We start from the raw sequence: 16,658 nt of genomic DNA on the forward strand, positions 1-16,658 counted from the left end.
CCACAGCTTCTCTTAATTGATAAAGAACATCCACTGAATACCCAGCGCTTCCAAGGGCGATGAAGAACCTGAGTTCTAAGGCCTGGACATATTTTCTCATACCAGAGACAGCTTTCTAGAAGCCCTAAAACAAGGGATCACTAGCTTAAATATGGGCACTCCTCCATCTCTGGAGTCATTCCTGTAGAAAAGTATTGATAGAATATTAGACAGCAAGAAACCCTCAACCAAACCGGAGGAGTCTCAGGTAATCGGGCAATGCCCCACAAGGAACTCCAACTATCTAGAAGGAGAAGATTTGGAGGACTTTTTTGTGAATTTTTGAGAGGTTAGCCACTCATTGGGACGACACTCCAAGACAGGTTATCTAGCCCCTTTCGTAAGGGAGAATTACAGCTGGCTTATGAAGTCAGCAATGCCACTGGGAATTTCTCTTTCCAAGAGATTAAAAAAGTCTCTCCTGAATAAAGTAGGACAGAGACCTTTTTTCAAAGCAAACTCTGAAATACCCACTTGCTCTCCAATGAGACCCATTTGGAATTGGCTGGGAGAATCAAGGATTTGGTAAGCCAATGGTTGGGGAAAAGGACATTACCTGAGGTCTTGAAAGTCCTAACTCTGGAGCAGTTTGGTAATGGTTTACCAACGTCTCTCCAGAGAGCCGTCTTACAAAAGCATAAACCATCTCTGGGGACAGCCATCCAAATTGCCCAGGATCACTTCAATTATTCAAACATCTTTCAGGTAAGCCCCCCTCGAGCCAAGGAAAGAAAATAAAACCCCTGTTAAGGGCCTTCCTCGTCCCATGGTAAAAATTCCACCTACGTTTGTCCTGAAAAGGAAGGATGAAGCGATAAGCAAACTGGTCACTCTACCCATCGCAGAAAAAGGAGGAATACGGAAGGAGCAAAGTTTATTCCTCCCCCCCAGCCACCCATTTCTCATGTTGAGAAAAGGGAAATTTTGCCCTTGTCTGCTCAAAAAAACAACCCAAGGAGCCCATGGAAACAGGATGGCTGGGGGCAGAGGAGTAAAGAGAATGGGTGGAGAATCAGTAACAACTGCCAGAACAAATATTTTTTGTGTCAAAACAGTCATTTTGCGGTCCAAGAACAGGTTTGTGTAAATCAGATCTGGGCCAATGCTTTGACCGATTCTGGTAGCAAGCAAACGGCCATCTACTCGTATCTGGTTTTTCCAAACAACCTAGATTTAGATATAGGAGTAAAGGTTAGAGGAGATCCAACAGCCCTAAATGTAGCAGTCGTCCCAGGACCCCCATAGCAGATAATTATTGGATCGGTCATTCTAACATTTACAGACTTCAGCCCCTCTGAGCGAGAGAGATGTACTCTCACCTGTCATCATGGAAGGAATTTCCTGAGGGCAGCAGGCAATTACTGTGGGTTTGGCAGGCTGACATAACCAGGGTGGCAAGCCGGAAGAGGGACTTAAAGCCAATAGTGGGGGCATGCAACGATTTCATGGAATTCGTCCCCTCTCCCTAAGGGGGAGCCACCCCCTTTGGTACAAGAAACGTGAGCCTGCTTAGCTCAACACACTCTAGGGGACAGGGCAAGTGTGATCTTACTTGGGGTGACCACCCCCCCCCCACTTAGAGGACAAGCAATCCTTGTTTAGGGATATTTCGTACCCCCCCATTCCCAAACCAGATGTTTTATTGGCTATATTGGAATTGAATATTGTACTGACTCACAACTTCCTACACAAATGGTCAACCTGTCTTCTGACCCCTTTCACACCCCCTTTCAGACCCAGTCTGTCCCTGAATCGAGAACACAGAAAACAAACATGCCTCCTTTCTGAGTGCAACATAAAGAAACAATCTGCACTGAGGAGAGGAAAGGAGAACAAGTCGCGTGCCATGCGACAGAGACCTCCTCCTGGGAGGGGTGTCCAGAGGCAAACCGACGCTTAGTGTGGTGAGCAAACACGCAGACAGAAACACCAAGAAGCCTGCTGGCCAAGAAACTGGAACAACCAGAAAGGATCAGTGCGGGTCTCGAGCCTAGAGACAGACAGTAGACTGGGGCATAGGAGCCACCAAGTCACGAGGAGCGGGAAACAGCTTCTCCCAATTAATAAAGAAGATACACTGACTCCCTTAACTAGCAAACTCCCCAGTGCTTCCAGGTACAAGGAAGAACTTGAGTCCTCAGGCCAGGAATATTTTTCTCCTACCAGTGTCAACTTTGTAGGAGTCGTAGAACAAGTCTCCAGCTTAAATATGGCCACTCCTCCATCTTTGGAGTCACTCCTGGAGAAACTTATTAATGATCAGGTGAGGGCAGGTCAGAGACATCAAGTAATTTTTGACTAAATTGGAGGAGTCCCAGGTAATCAGGCACTGCCCTGTGGTGAACTCCAACCGTCTTGGAAAGGAGAAGACTTGAGGGCCTTTGTTGTGAATTGTCGAGAGACTAGCCACCCAAATTCACCAGAATAACACTCTCAAGACATGGGGATTTATCAGACTGAGTAAGGGCTAACCCAATGTGGAAAAGAACACCTTTTACAAAGATGTATAAGAAGGGCAGAGCAGAAACATCAAAGGAACAGAACTTGAGGAAGAAAAAGTCACCTGCAAGTCAGATTCAAACAAATAGGCTTTAGCTTCAGAAAGCAAAACCAAATCCTAGATTTCGGGGAGATTTCTAGTTCCTGGTTCCCAGCTGATCGAAAGCTCTGGCGCGTGTCATCCAGGTAGAGTGGGGGAGCCTAACAGCATACCAGAGCAGAGGGAAGCAGCCTTCCCAGCGAAAGCACTACGGACTCACCAGCCTATGCATACTTCAGCTGTTCTGAACTACTGCCTTTTAAAAAATAAATTCATAACTGGCTACTGTAATTAAATGGGACATCCCTTTAGAATTCAACTACAGTGCAAGGGATAGTTACTTCTGAACGTTAAAATGAACAATGAATTCCACAGACTATTGCAGAGAGAAGGGTCTAACAGGATTGGTTATCCATGTAGGCATTTAACTTCACAAATCTACAATGTGATTACAAGCCTGTTGCCCTTTAAGAACCTTTGTTAATTCATTGTCCCTGATAAGCATCTCTTTCAAAGCATGTAGAGTAGGACTGGGGAGCCTCTTGTGAGGAATCAAATCCAAGAAAAAAAGTGGAGACTCCGAGTACATTAATGACTAGTGCAACAATTACACAGCATTTAAATGATACTGTCTTTGATACATTGGGAACGCAATTGCAATGTAATCTTGGTAAATCGCTGAAATACCACTCACTTGGACTAATGACTTATGATCAAAAACACCTTAATTTTGATCAAACTCCCTGAGAATAAGAACAATTGAAGGATTCTCCTAAACATGTAATTTAACATGGTCAAGTGAAAGTAGAACCTGAATCAAACCACAAATTCCCCAGCTTTGGCTCTTTCACAGATTCATATGCTGTTGAATTTTCCCATTTGTCAGACTGGGGAATCCTTGGTACATTAACAAAGCAATTTGCATCTACATGAACAAAAAACTGAATTCACTTTAGTACTCCATCAGCTTCATTTCTTGGCCAGTGGGCAAAGGTCCCATTATCTCTGCTCCAGAAGGCCATCTGCAGATTCTAGCAATACAAAGACTATTCTGTGAGAAACCAAAGGGTGTCTCACCCGCTAGTCTTCAGGGACTTGTCATCCAGGTGTCCAGGACACAGCCATCACTTTTGTATCCAGTTCCTGGGGGTGGACCAGTGCGGGAGGATCAGCTGGGTGAGGGGTAATTTGGGGAGTGGAGGTGAGGCAGCCGATGGCGAGACAAGGTTTTCCCCTATTTTGTTTATTCCACCAAACCTTATTTTAGGATGCTCTGAGGTCCCAACTCCCTCGACCCCTTTTTACACCAACACTGGGCCGAGGAAGAGGGTGACAGAATAACAACATTAACTTTCACACATCGTACTGGTCATGTCCCGCTAATCGGGTCAGGTAAAGTCAGGCATTTAATTCTAAGTGCATACACCTGATAACAATTTGCTCTCCTCACACGAATAAAAGGCAGAACCCAAAGACACTCTGAGCAAGCAGGAAACAAGAACAAGCAGGGCAACGGGCCAAGCAGACCAACAGGCCAAGGGGCGAGCAACGGGTCGGAAAACCCTAGAATTCCCTACTGGAGGTCGTTGCCTCTGACAGGCCACGAGAGACACAAGGAGAAGGCCAGATCCCGCAAGTGAAAACTGTATTGTGTTTCAAGGATGCCAGCAACCCTACTGGGTGAACGCCAGAGTTGGGGAGGCGAGGCCAAACCTGTGGTACTAACTTTGACTCGTGAAGTGGAAATCGTAAAAACCAAAGAAGAAAACGCACACAGCCAGTGAGTTGGCAAGTGACCTGAAAGACTGTTGTGTGTTAAAGTTTGAAACAGCAACATTTTATCACAAGTGAAGGCTGCACGCGTGTGCATGAGACGCGAGGAAAGGCAGACCTGTGAATGAACTTTGAAGTAAAATGCAGCTGTGAGTTCAGCAATACTAAGTAATGGAGTGGTCGTCAAAAGGAAGTAGCCCACTCGAAAGTCTCCATGAAAGGTCAATTGTTCGAAGCGAGAAAGCGAATATACAGCAAAAGTGATGTGGAAAGGTTTAACTCCTAGAAAGAAGAAAGTAAAAGTTGAACTATAAATTTTGAGTCGGAGTGGTCCTGCAGTGGTCTGAAAAGTAAGCCACGCACATTTGAAAGCTGTCGACATCCGAAAGTGGTCCGAGCCCGACAGAGAGACCCGAGGTAAAGTAAGCTTGGGAAACGGAGCCCCACCCCACCCTTGCAAGTTTGTGTTGAACTTTATCGTGAGAGGTCTGAGCAGCAGAGGGGGGCCTACGAGAACTGTGGTGAAAGGTCTGAGCCAGACAGAGGGACCTTTGTGAACTTTTTGGTTGAAACATTATTTTCGGAAGTCGAGAAAAAGAGACAAACGTGGGAGGTCAGACGAGCCTCTATCCATGTTCCGGAACTGTATTTTTGTTGGAAGCCGAGTCAGAGTGTGTCATCCTGCCTACAGGGACAGTCTTACTCTGTGCGGTCTAACGTGGGGAGGAGAGCTGGTTCAACCACATTTATTCATTTGAACACTGATCTTTCCTTTTGCATACATATTCGCCTTTACACACTTTTTGTACAAGAGATAGGGCAGACGAACAAGTTACTTTCTTACCTGGTAACGTTCTTTCGATGGGATGGTCCAACGACGTATTCCATATCTATGACAGGTAATTTCCACAGCTGTGCTGCTTCGGAAAATCTTTGGCGTCTGCGTCCTGCGTCGATGACGTCGATGCGCCGTCCCCGAGGACCTCCTCCGATGGCCGACGTCACCCGATGTGATAAGTAGGACGCACGACGCCCATAGCCTCAGTTATAGTTTCTTCCCAGAACGTGTGCCACCAGTTTTCTGCCAGTCAGACACACAAGGCCTTGCGGGACGCTAGCTGCAATCGCAAAAGAAATTCTGCAGCGGGGAAGGCAGGGAGGGAGCGATATGGAATACGTTGTCGGACCATCCCATCGAAAGAATGTTACCAGGTAAGAAAGTAACATGTTCTTCGAGGGGATTGGGTCCTCCGACGTATTCCATATCTATGACAGACTCCCAAAGCAGTACCAAGCAAGGAGGTGGGAAAGAATTTAGAATACAAATTTAGCATGCCCAATCAAATTGCGGAATAGAGAACTGCCTTGCCAAACGCCAGATCTTGCCCTCTGATGGAATCGAGGGAGTAGTGACGTACAAAAGTATGTACTGAAGCCCAGGTGGCTGCATCACAGATGTGACGAATAGGAACTCCCCTCTGCAGGGCAGTAGACGCAGCCACTCCTCTGGTAGAATGGGCCTGCAAGCCAGCCGGAGGGTCCTTACCCGCCAAACGGTAACACTCGGAGATAGCTAAAATAATCCAACGAGACAAAGTCTGTTTCGTCACAGCTTGTCCCAAACGCTTCCCAGCGTAACCAATGAAAAGTTGATCGTCCACTCTGACCCGGGACATGCGCGAAATATAAAAGCTCAACGCTCTCCAAGGATCAAGCCTATGGAGCCTCTCCTCTTCCTTACCAGGATGTGGAGGAGGATAGAACGCCGGAAGAACAACCTTCTGGCTCAAATGAAAATCCGAAACCAGCTTCGGAAGAAAAGAAGGACGAACTCTAAGGACAACACTGTCCTTGTGAAACACCGTGAAGGGTGGCTTAACTGAAAGTGCCTGTAACTCACTCACTCTGCGAGCGGAAGTAACCGCAACCAAAAACACAGTTTTCAGAGTCAGCAGCCTCAAAGGGCAAGAATGTAAAGGCTCAAACAGAGTACCCATAAGAAACTTAAGAACAAGGTTCAAATCCCAACCTGGCACCAAAAAAGGTGACAGAGGGAACACATAATTGAGCCCTTTCAAAAACTGCGAAATTAAAGGAATCTTAAAATAAGAACACTCTTCAGACGAGCGCTTAAATATGGACAGAGCCGCCAGGTAACCTTTAATGGTCCCCACTTGCAAGCCCCTGTGGGCTAAAGAAAGCAAAAAAGACAACCATGGGAATGTCGCATTCAAAAGGATCCACATTCTGAACTCTGCACCAGTCGCAGAACTTTCTCCAACGGCAACGGTACAGAGACTTTGTTGCCGGCCGCCTGGCCGAGAGCAACACCTCCATCACGTCTTCAGGGAGGTCCCAATCCTTATACCTCAACCTTTCAGAAGCCAAGCGTGAAGATTGAGGGATCTGACCTCTGGATGGAGAACCTGACCCCCCCTCCCGTGAGAGCAGATCGTCTCGGTAGGGAAGACGACGTGGAGGGCAGATGGACAAGTCTAGAAGGTCCGGGTACCACGTCCTCCGGGCCCACGCCGGAGCAATGAGGATCATCCGGGAACCGAACCTCCGTAACCTCCGCAGCACTTGCGGGATGACGGGGACTGGAGGAAACGCGTACAGCAGTGGAAAAGACCACTCCACCACGAGGGCGTCTCCCAAGGCTCCTTTTGGAGGAAATTCCCGCAAGCAAAACCTTTCGCACTTCCGGTTGACACTGTAGGCGAAGAGATCCACTTGAGGGGTCCCCCAAAGGGCGAAGATCTCCAGGAGAATCTCCTGAGCCAGCTCCCACTCGTGAGAGATCGTGCTCTGCCTGCTCAGAGCGTCCGCCGTCTCGTTGTCGTCTCTGGCCAGATGAACCGCCGAGATCGAAACTTCCTGCTGGATGGCCCAGAACTCGAGCTGCATCGCCTCCCTGCACAGCGTAAGTGACCCTGCCACCCCCTTTTTGTTGAGGTAGTGCATGGCCACCGTGTTGTCCATCAGAATCAGGACACTCTTCCTGCGCACAGTCGGCAGAAAAGCCTTCAGGGCTAGCCCGACGGCCCTCAGCTCCAACAGATTGATACTCCGACAGAGACCAACGACCACTGACTGTCAGCTCGTTGGCATGAGTTCCCTATCCCGTGAGGGATGCGTCCGTCACGATCGTCACCTCCGGCCAGAGCAGCCAAAATGGGACCCCCTTCATCAGATTGCCCTCGACGTCCCACCACAGAAGGTCCCGGGCTATCGAGGGCGGCACCTGAACAGGGTCCGACAGCCTGCCGGAGGACTGAGACCACTGGAGCTTGAGTGCCCACTGCAAAGACCTCATCCGCAGACGAGCCTCTGGCACCAGAAGAATGCAGGATGCCATGAGGCCGAGCAGTCTCAAGAACTCGGACGCTGGGAGATTCTGGGCAAACTGAAACTTGTGCACCATCTGGTGAATGTGAAGAGCCCTCACCTGAGGAGGAAAACACTGCCCCAGGGACGTGTCGAGCACTGCTCCGATGTACTGGAGCCGCTGTGTTGGTGTCAAATGGGACTTCTTTAAATTGAGGGAGAAGCCCAGCCTGTGAAGGGAGTGGCAGGTGACGGACAGATGATCCAGCACTTGCTCGGGAGAGCTCCCCCTGATCAACCAATCGTCCAGGTAGGGGTAGGCGTGAATCCCCCCTTTCCTGAGATGCGCTGCCACCACCACCATGAGCTTGGTGAAAACCCTCGGGGCGGAGGTCAATCCGAACGGCAGGACCCGAAACTGAAAGTGCGAATCGCCAACCGCGAACCTCAGGTACTTCTTGTGCTTGGGATGGATCGGCACATGGAAGTAAGCATCCTTGAGGTCGAGAGACACCAACCAGTCCTGAAGTTGAAGGGCCTGGAGGACATGAGAAAGAGTCACCATCTTGAACTTGTCCTTCCTGAGGAGTTTGTTCAAACCGCGCAAGTCCATGATGGGTCTCAATCCCCCGTCTTTTTTTAAAATAAAAAAATAAGGAGAATACCATCTCTTGTTCCTCTCCGCTACAGGCACCAGTTCTATGGCGCCTTTCTCCAGCAGGGCTTGAATTTCCTGCGCAAGGAGCAGATCCGGACTCGTCAAAGAGAGGTTCCCTGGTGGATTGTCTGAGGCCTCTGCCTAAAAGGAAGACAGTAGCCGTGGGTTATGATCTCCAGAACCCACACATCCGAAGTAATGGCTTGCCACTCTACAAGATGCTGCGCCAGCCTTCCCCCAACCGGCGAACCATGGGACCTGGCCTCATGACTGAGTGGTAGCGGCTGCGGCGTTGCCTGAGGGCAAAGGGGCAACTGCCCGAGCGGCCTTGGCACCTCGAGTACCTTTGTTTCCACCTCTGGCACTCTTACGATGGCCTCTTTGACTGCTAGCTCCTCTCGCTTTACTGAAGGACGAGTAATAGCGAAAGGAACCTCCCCTCCATTGCTGTCCCCTAGGACGAAAAGGCGCAGGTTGGCGAACTGCAGCACCCAACGATTTCGCTGCAGCTTTGGAGGTCTGCAACCTCTCAAGGCTCTCGTCCGCCTTGCTGCCAAAAAGATGTTCACCGTCAAAAGGCATGTTGAGGAGCCGGGACCGCACATCAGGAGCGAACCCAGACTTCCGCAACCACACAAACCTGCGCAGTACGGTGCTCGCCGCCATGGACCGGCTGACACAATCCGCCAAGTCCAAACCCGACTGAACGGCCTCACACATAGCATCCTTGCCATCCTGAACCATAGCAAGGAAACCATCCCGTTCGTCCCCTTCGGGAATATGATCAGCCGCTAATGCAACACAGTTCTACAGAGTGTGTGTGAAACGAGACAAGGCACATATGGATTGGCCGCCTGAAGCTCCATACCCCCCGAAGAAAACACATTCTTCGCCCAGCCGTCAAAACGTTTGTCATCCCTATCCGGAGGGATGGTAGGATACGACACCTGCTTTGCCGGGGCCGTAGCCGCCTGCACCACCAAACTCTCCGGGGTGGGGTGCCTAGACAAGTAGCAGGGGTCGCTACTGGCTGGACGGTATTTTCGCGACAAAGACTTCCCCACTGCCGGGAGACTCTCCGGAGCAGTCCAAGCCGCCGCCACCCTTCCCTGCAGAGCCATATGAAAAGGCAAAACCGGGTCAGTGGGTGGACCGAGATCAAGGATGTCCGTGAGATCATCCTGAACGAACTCCCCTGGGGGAGCTGACCAACCCAAGTACTCGGTAACCCGAGAAATAAGGTGCTGATATGACGAATCGGCATGAGTGCCAGGGTCCGGCCGACAAAACTCCACCTCCGGAGAGGTGTCCAGTCCACTGGCATCATGCAGTGACTGCCTCAGGTCATCAAACTGACTATGGCCCGAGATAAGGTCATCTGGAACCGGAACCAGGCCGCCATCAGAGCCTTCATCATGTACTCCAGGCGGGGAGAGGAAGACCTCAGCGGACCAAAGCAGTGCCGGACCTTAGCCATAGCCTTTTTAGGGGCAAACCCCGTGCCACGGGGCCCCTCCGACACCACCGCCTCGAAAGGCGTCGAACGAGTCGGCACCGGCGTCGACAGAAAAGGTGTCGAGGGTGCCTAACGAGTCGGCGCCGGCAGAAAAGGCGTCGACGTCGAGCGAATCGGCGTCGACGTCAGCTGCAACGCCTCCAGCATATGCAGCGTCGACACAGTCCTCGAAGCCGGAGCTCCGAGCGTGTCTCTCGACAACCTGGGCGCCGACGGCGTCGACGACCCCCTCGAAGACGGAACCTCGAGAGAAATCGTTGACGACCTCGGCGCCACAGGCGTCGACGTCTTCTTTGAAGACAGCACAGGAGCACGCAGTCTCGAGCGCGTCGAGGACCGGGACCTGGAACGGGCATGGCGAGAACGGCTCCCCTTGTCCGAGCAGGACCTCTCCCGCGAGCCGTGCTGACCACCCGAGCCCGAAGGCGTACGGGCCGTGTCTCTCAACCGGTGCCGACCGACCCCACTGAGAGGCGCAGACGGACCAGTGCCCTGCGATTCCAAAATCGCTAGAATCTGCTTCCCGAAGGAAGCCCATTCCTCCAGTGTCGCTTGCATGGAGGGATAAGCGACCCGCCGACGCTTCCTGGAATGCCTAGAAGAGGCGGAGGAGTGGCGAGACCGACTCCTGGAAGGAGACCCACCGGACTTCCTACGACGACGTGGAGAGTCACCCCTTGAGTCATCGGTCGAAAGCCCCGCAGACCTCGACTTCCGGGGCTTAGACACCTGGCCTACCGACAGCTTCTTGTTGCGTTCCTGCAAGGCCTTCGCAGTGAGCGACTGGCAGTCGACACAGCCATCCGTATCGTGGGCCTCCCCGAGGCACCAGAGGCAGGCGTCGTGCGAGTCCGTGACCGACATCTTGGACCCACAGTCCCCGCAGTTCTTGAAGCCCGGACGCGGGGTCGAAGATGAGAAAGACATCGCCACAAACAGGTCTTCACAACCAACCGAACAGGTTCAACGAACCAAGAATAGAAAACGGCAACTCCAACGAGTCAAGGCGTACCGAGATTCACGAAGCGAACACGTTCGCGGAAAAAACGGAACTGAGGCTATGGGCGTTGTGCGTCCTACTTATCACATCGGGTGACGTCAGCCGTCGGAGGTGGTCCTCGGGGACGGCGCATCGTCGTCATTGACGCAGGACGCAGGCGCCAAAGATTGTCCGAAGCAGCACAGCTGTGGACATTACCTGTTATAGATATGGAATACGTCGGAGGACCCAACTGGGCTTGTGATATATCTTTACTTTACAGGTTGCCCAGGTGGGGGGCGGGGGTGATCTCCACACGGCACTGTGTCTAACGGTAGGGGCCAGTATTCTGCCAATTGTTCTAACCAACTGCTTTCCCTCCTCCCTCCTGTCTTTACAGAAATGACTATTGGCGCAGTCTCTGAGGGGCCGGAGGGAGCATGTCCCTCGTCACATCCCTAAGGATGGGCCTCATCGGAGACGATCTCATGAGAGTTAGGAACTTTTCAAAGAACCTGCCCTCGCGGGCCGGTGGGGTGGCAGGTGATATTGACGCAGATATTGGACGGCTGCTGGGCCCGGTGTGTACTCGATCTAGCAGGTTGCGGGTTAAACCTGCCCTGCGATGCAGATGGATAAACTGTAGGCCACGTACCTGGTTGACACCAGTACCACCTTGTAACTCGTTCTCCCACCTGTTCTGTTCCTCGGGCGGTATCGGACGAGCAGCAATCTTGTCTGGCGCAGCGGTCATCTTGTCGAGCTGCATGCCATGTGCCAAAGACGTGGTGCTTGGCTCACTGGGCCCAGCCTCCTCCAGGACTCTTGGCGATAGAGCATGAGACATACCCTGCACCTTAGGCCGAGGCCTGGTAGGCGTGTCTCCCTCGGCTGTATCGCCAGTAGTGCTGCGTGCAGGCGCCTCCTCGGACATGCTGCCGGAACAAGGGCATAGCTCCTCGGTTGTACACCCAGTAAAAGAACTTTGCAGTCCCTCAGCACGGTTTCCGGTAGGATCTACAGACCCCTCGGCCCGATGGTCGGTAGCTTAGTTAGCCTCGGTACCGCTGCTGGTGTGAGAATTTGTGAGGTTCCTCTAGTCAGGGCGTTTCCTTGGAAAGGAGTTGCCCCTGCGGGGTGCACAGGCAAAGAGCGGCTCTCCCTTGAGCCTTGACTTATGTCTGACGAAGTCCTTCAAGAGCTCTCTCCACCTAGCTAGTCTGTTTATCAGAGCACGTTAAGAAAGTTAGTCGCACACGGAACAACCCTCCCATCCGTGGTCGGGGCCAAGGCAGTGGAGGCAAGAGCGTGGGGATCTAATGTAGGGAAGAGCCCCTTGCAGGCTGGACACCTGCTGAAGCACGCTGAAGTCGACACGCGCCGGGGAGGAGCGTGGCGCCAGAGGACCAAGTACCCGACGGATAAACAAAAAAGACAGAAGAAGTATCCGGGGAAGAGCGTGTGCAATTACATGGCTGAAGCCAAACCCAGGAGCGCTAGTGAAATAGTCGGTTCCCATTGACGTGGAAAAGGGGACTGAGGAGTGGCGCCGGTGGGCGGATTCAGGGGAGCGCATGCTCCCAGGGCAGCGGGCCCCTGTGCGCCTCTAAATTTAAAGGGGAATAAGGTTTTTTCTGGTGAAAAAGGTTCTGTAGAAATAGTAGAAATAGTTATTTGGATTTGGTTTTATAGGAATGGATGTTTGCGTAGATTGTCAATGTAAACCTCCACAAAGTAATAGTGGGATCATTGCGTTTCTTCTATGCAGACCATTTGCCTGTATTAATGTGGAATATTGTTGCGACTAACCTAGCATTCAAAATAGGGGACAACCTTTAATTTGTAGGCGTTATTTTGAAGAAAGCAGACTATGCGGATAAAAAACGGCCTGTTTCTTGTCCCCAATTCAAGGGTGGGATTGTCGTGGGGGTGGGTGTTCGAATCATCAAAACAGATATATATTCCATAGATTAAAGGAATTACAAATGCACATATAGAAAATCATTAAATGGCATAGCAATGCAAAACAAATAGGTATGCTCAACACACTAGCATCTGTAGACAGCTCCCACTTCACTTTCTCACTTTTCCACTGTCAGTGCACAGTATGCAAGTTCGCAGATAACTTTGGCTTCTGACACTTATTCATGTAACACAGTTTAACCTACTATTATTCTTATTTGTACCTTAGATATAATTCAGTATTGATAAAGAGCAGAAGTATATTTCAGTTAAGTTAAACTTGGTATGCAAGAGAGCATATATCATGAAAAAACATGCAACTGTTAATAATCTTGTATGATATGATATGGCATTTATAATGCGCCTATTCACAAGCGTTTCAAGGTGCGAATGTAATATTCGGAACCGGTTTAACAAAGCACTGCCAATCAGTGGTATTCCTCAATTGAGCACGAACACAAAACATCTATCCAACGGTTTTATTTTGAAAGGGAAATTGCCTAATTTTGCAACTGACTTCGATAAGCAACTACTTTAACAGCACACCAATTGCTAGAAGTAAAATAGGTGTTGATAACATTTGAGCAAAAAGCTTAAGAAAATAAACATGCCCAAATGTATTTCAAAGACCTATGAACCATTAACATTACACACACGTTCAATGGGCAACATGGTTATTTTTTTATCTGACAGAAAATACCAAACATGAAAAATCTAGCAATTACATTGATTAAGCAATACATTTAAAAGGACATTTTATGCCAGTATAGGTTGTAGCTCTAAGCATTTTGTTCTTTGAAATAATAGAAATTGGAAAACCGTAAGGCGTGCTGTGCCGTACCTGTTCCGTTTCCACAAAATTAGCAGCTTGACCATCATCATTGGTTCCCCGCACATTAAACCTTGTGCCTGCTCTTTCACAACTGAGACGGGATATAATGCAGGCCTTTGCCTGCTGGTGACCAGCATATATGGTTCTAACTTCTACTCCACCGCACATGAGGCGTAGTAACCAGTCATCACAATTCACACCATAGTGCTTCAAATGCAGATGTAGAGACTGATTCCTGTTTGAAAAGAAAGTTCCTGAAATTAGTGCTTTAGAACATAAAGTAGTACCTTCACATGCAGTACAATCCACAATATGTTGACCTGCGTATAAAGTAAAAGACGGTGCACTAAGAGTAATGGTTTGTGTTGTGCATCTACCACATTAATCACATACAGTTAACCAACCTCAGGCATCAACAAATAATAAACTACTTCCCTTTTGTAACATACTTTCTGATGGGTGCAGTCCTCATCCCACAGGATCTTGATGTTTTAATAGCTCCCGGTGCAAAGTATATCCCGAAATCTTCATTAAACCTCAAGGGAATCTGAGTAGCTGTGGCCGGCCACCACAGGAGATATGCAAGGAATTAAATGAATATACATATATATGGATGCATGTATAGTATAGAGTTGGTGATACAACTCTGCAGTCATAGCTTGTTTTTACTCTCCATAGGAAGAGCCTCGTTTCAGATGTGTATAACTTCGGTACCATTCGAAAAGACTTTCCAAATACAATATAATCAAAGTCCATGCGTACTAGATGGGCTATAATCTTGCCCCACACATAATACCTATCCGACAGAGGCCATGCCCAAGGAAAACAATTAACAGAAAAGATGTCTCTCAACAGGTTGACCATCTCCTCATTAGAAATGTGTCCACCACTAATCTAGCAATCATACTCTCGACCCTTCATGTGTCCAACCCTTTGACACAATCACTCCAATGATCATTAAGATTTCCCAATGATCATTAAGATTTCCCAATGAGCTAAGAAAACCAGGGCAACCTGCACATCAAGAACAGGCAAGAAACTAACATGAATATAGAGAAATATGAAGAAATAATGGAACTCGAAAATAATTTGGCAAGTCAAACCAATGGCACGGAGCAACCAAAACGGTGTGCCCCCCCCCAAAAAAGAGCCATCCAGCTGCTATATTATGTTGATTTATATTGTACACTGCTGCCATTTCTATTGTCTCCAGGCCCTCGTGGATATGTAAGGTAAAGTGGGGTGGATTGGTTAGGCAGGGAGAGAGGGATAAGGCAGATGTTGTGCACATCTATTGATATGTGTCGAACCAGGAGTAACTAGCATATTTGCGTGTGAGCTTTATGAGTGTGCTTTGTAGTGTAGACTGGGTGCTTCCTGTTTACAGATGGGTGGCATCCAGTGATTGTGCTGAATTGTATTGTGTAGGAGGCTGTTGGGCTTGTGACTTGGATGGAGAGCGATGTGCGGTTTGGGTGATTTTAGCAGGGTGGTTGACTGGCCCATTTTAGCATGTATGGTAGGTGTCAGGTGGGGGAGGGTAGTAAAGAAAAGGGAACAGGTTAGTCCATTTTTGGGTAGTCTGTCTCTGGGTATTGCGCAACTATGCTATTGTTTCTTTTTGTAGGGCATTTATCTTGTGGTTCCTTGATTCAGGAATTAACTATCAAAACCCAGCCAGGAGACTATGCCCTGGATTCTTCACAGAAAATGGACAAACTAGAATGCCATGTCATTGACAAGGTCACAATCATCAGACAAAACATCCCAGAAAACAGGTACCATCACATTTTGTCCAAGGTGTCAATGGTCCTCATGCAGATTCTCTCAGCGATCTCTCTCCCGTAAACTAAGAGACCATCAATAAAATAGTACAGACATGAAGGCCTTTTCAGCCTAATGGGAAACCTGCTGACCTAACCTAATGAATAATCTGATCTCAATTCACCCCACGGCACACTAAACTCTAATGACTCGCTGGACTCAAGCTCCTTGCTGTGCCCCCTAAAGCTGCAATGATAACAGTGTTTTAAAAAAAAGCCAGGGAATAAACAGCAATAGAGGCAAATTACAGATCGACTGTGCATCTACCATCTGGGCACAATAGAATTGAGCACTTGGCCACCAAGTCTGGAACAGTGACAGCACTTGTGCACATCTTAAACATGGGCAAGGTGCATTCCATACTTCTAGAACTTCAGTAAAGTGCATACCCAAATCATTACTTTGAATAGACTTAGAACCGTGTGACATAGCCACTTTAAGGATCTTAGTTTAAAAGACACACTCTAGCACCACAGCCCTGAATAAAGTGTGGTCTTTCTCTCCAAGGTTTTAGGGTATAATGGGCAACTTGTATTTCATAAGCGAAACTACTAGTAGCCAGCTCAGAATACACAAGATAGGAGCATTATGCTTCAATAACCATACACCCAGCAGCATTCAGTTCTCGCGTGGCAGCTTTCCGCACCAGCTGCAGTTTAGGAATAAAGCACATATGCAGTTTTGCATACTGCACATTTCCAAATCCCATAACTAGTCATACCTGGCATATGTTTGTCAGCATGTGCACACAGGTGTACGGGGGCACACCACCATGTACAAGCCCACAAATGCAAACCTCCATGTGTGGGCTTATGGACTTCTGCTTTGCACCTGAACCACCGGGCAAATGCACCTCAGATGTGGGCATGCACATGAGCGCCTGCACATGTGCGTGCCTACACACCTCCCATGGATGTGAGCTCCTACATATGCCAGGATGTACGTGTGTGTGTGTGTGTGTGTGTGTGTTTGTGTGCACGCTCTGGGATGCACATCTGTGCTCAGGGATGTATGTGCACAACGCCATCTGTGCAAGTCTAAACATGTGCATGTGACCAAAAGCAGACATACATGCGCAGGTGCTCACGCAAGAATATAGGGGTGCCCTAGCGTACCTGGACAAATGTAGGCATAGATGTATAGGTGTGAACATCAACACACACCTGTGTACAGAGGTACATTTGGGACCTTGCGTTGAATTGGCTGTGA

At 49.1% G+C, this 16,658-nt stretch overlaps 1 protein-coding gene across 1 annotated transcript in view; it reads right to left on the reverse strand.

Annotated features, from left to right (window-relative positions):
• SYNJ1 (synaptojanin 1) overlaps positions 1–16,658 on the reverse strand; it is a 1,805,713-nt gene that overhangs the window by 1,525,402 nt on the left and 263,653 nt on the right. Inside the window, exon 5 of the mRNA XM_069636346.1 lies at positions 13,635–13,860. Within this exon, the coding sequence (XP_069492447.1) occupies positions 13,635–13,860 (226 nt within the window). The remainder of the gene's footprint in view (positions 1–13,634; positions 13,861–16,658) is intronic.

The sequence above is a fragment of the Ambystoma mexicanum genome, chromosome 7p (assembly GCF_040938575.1).
Source record: "Ambystoma mexicanum isolate Mex_15411 chromosome 7p, UKY_AmexF1_1, whole genome shotgun sequence".
NCBI classification, from domain to species: Eukaryota; Metazoa; Chordata; class Amphibia; order Caudata; family Ambystomatidae; genus Ambystoma; species Ambystoma mexicanum.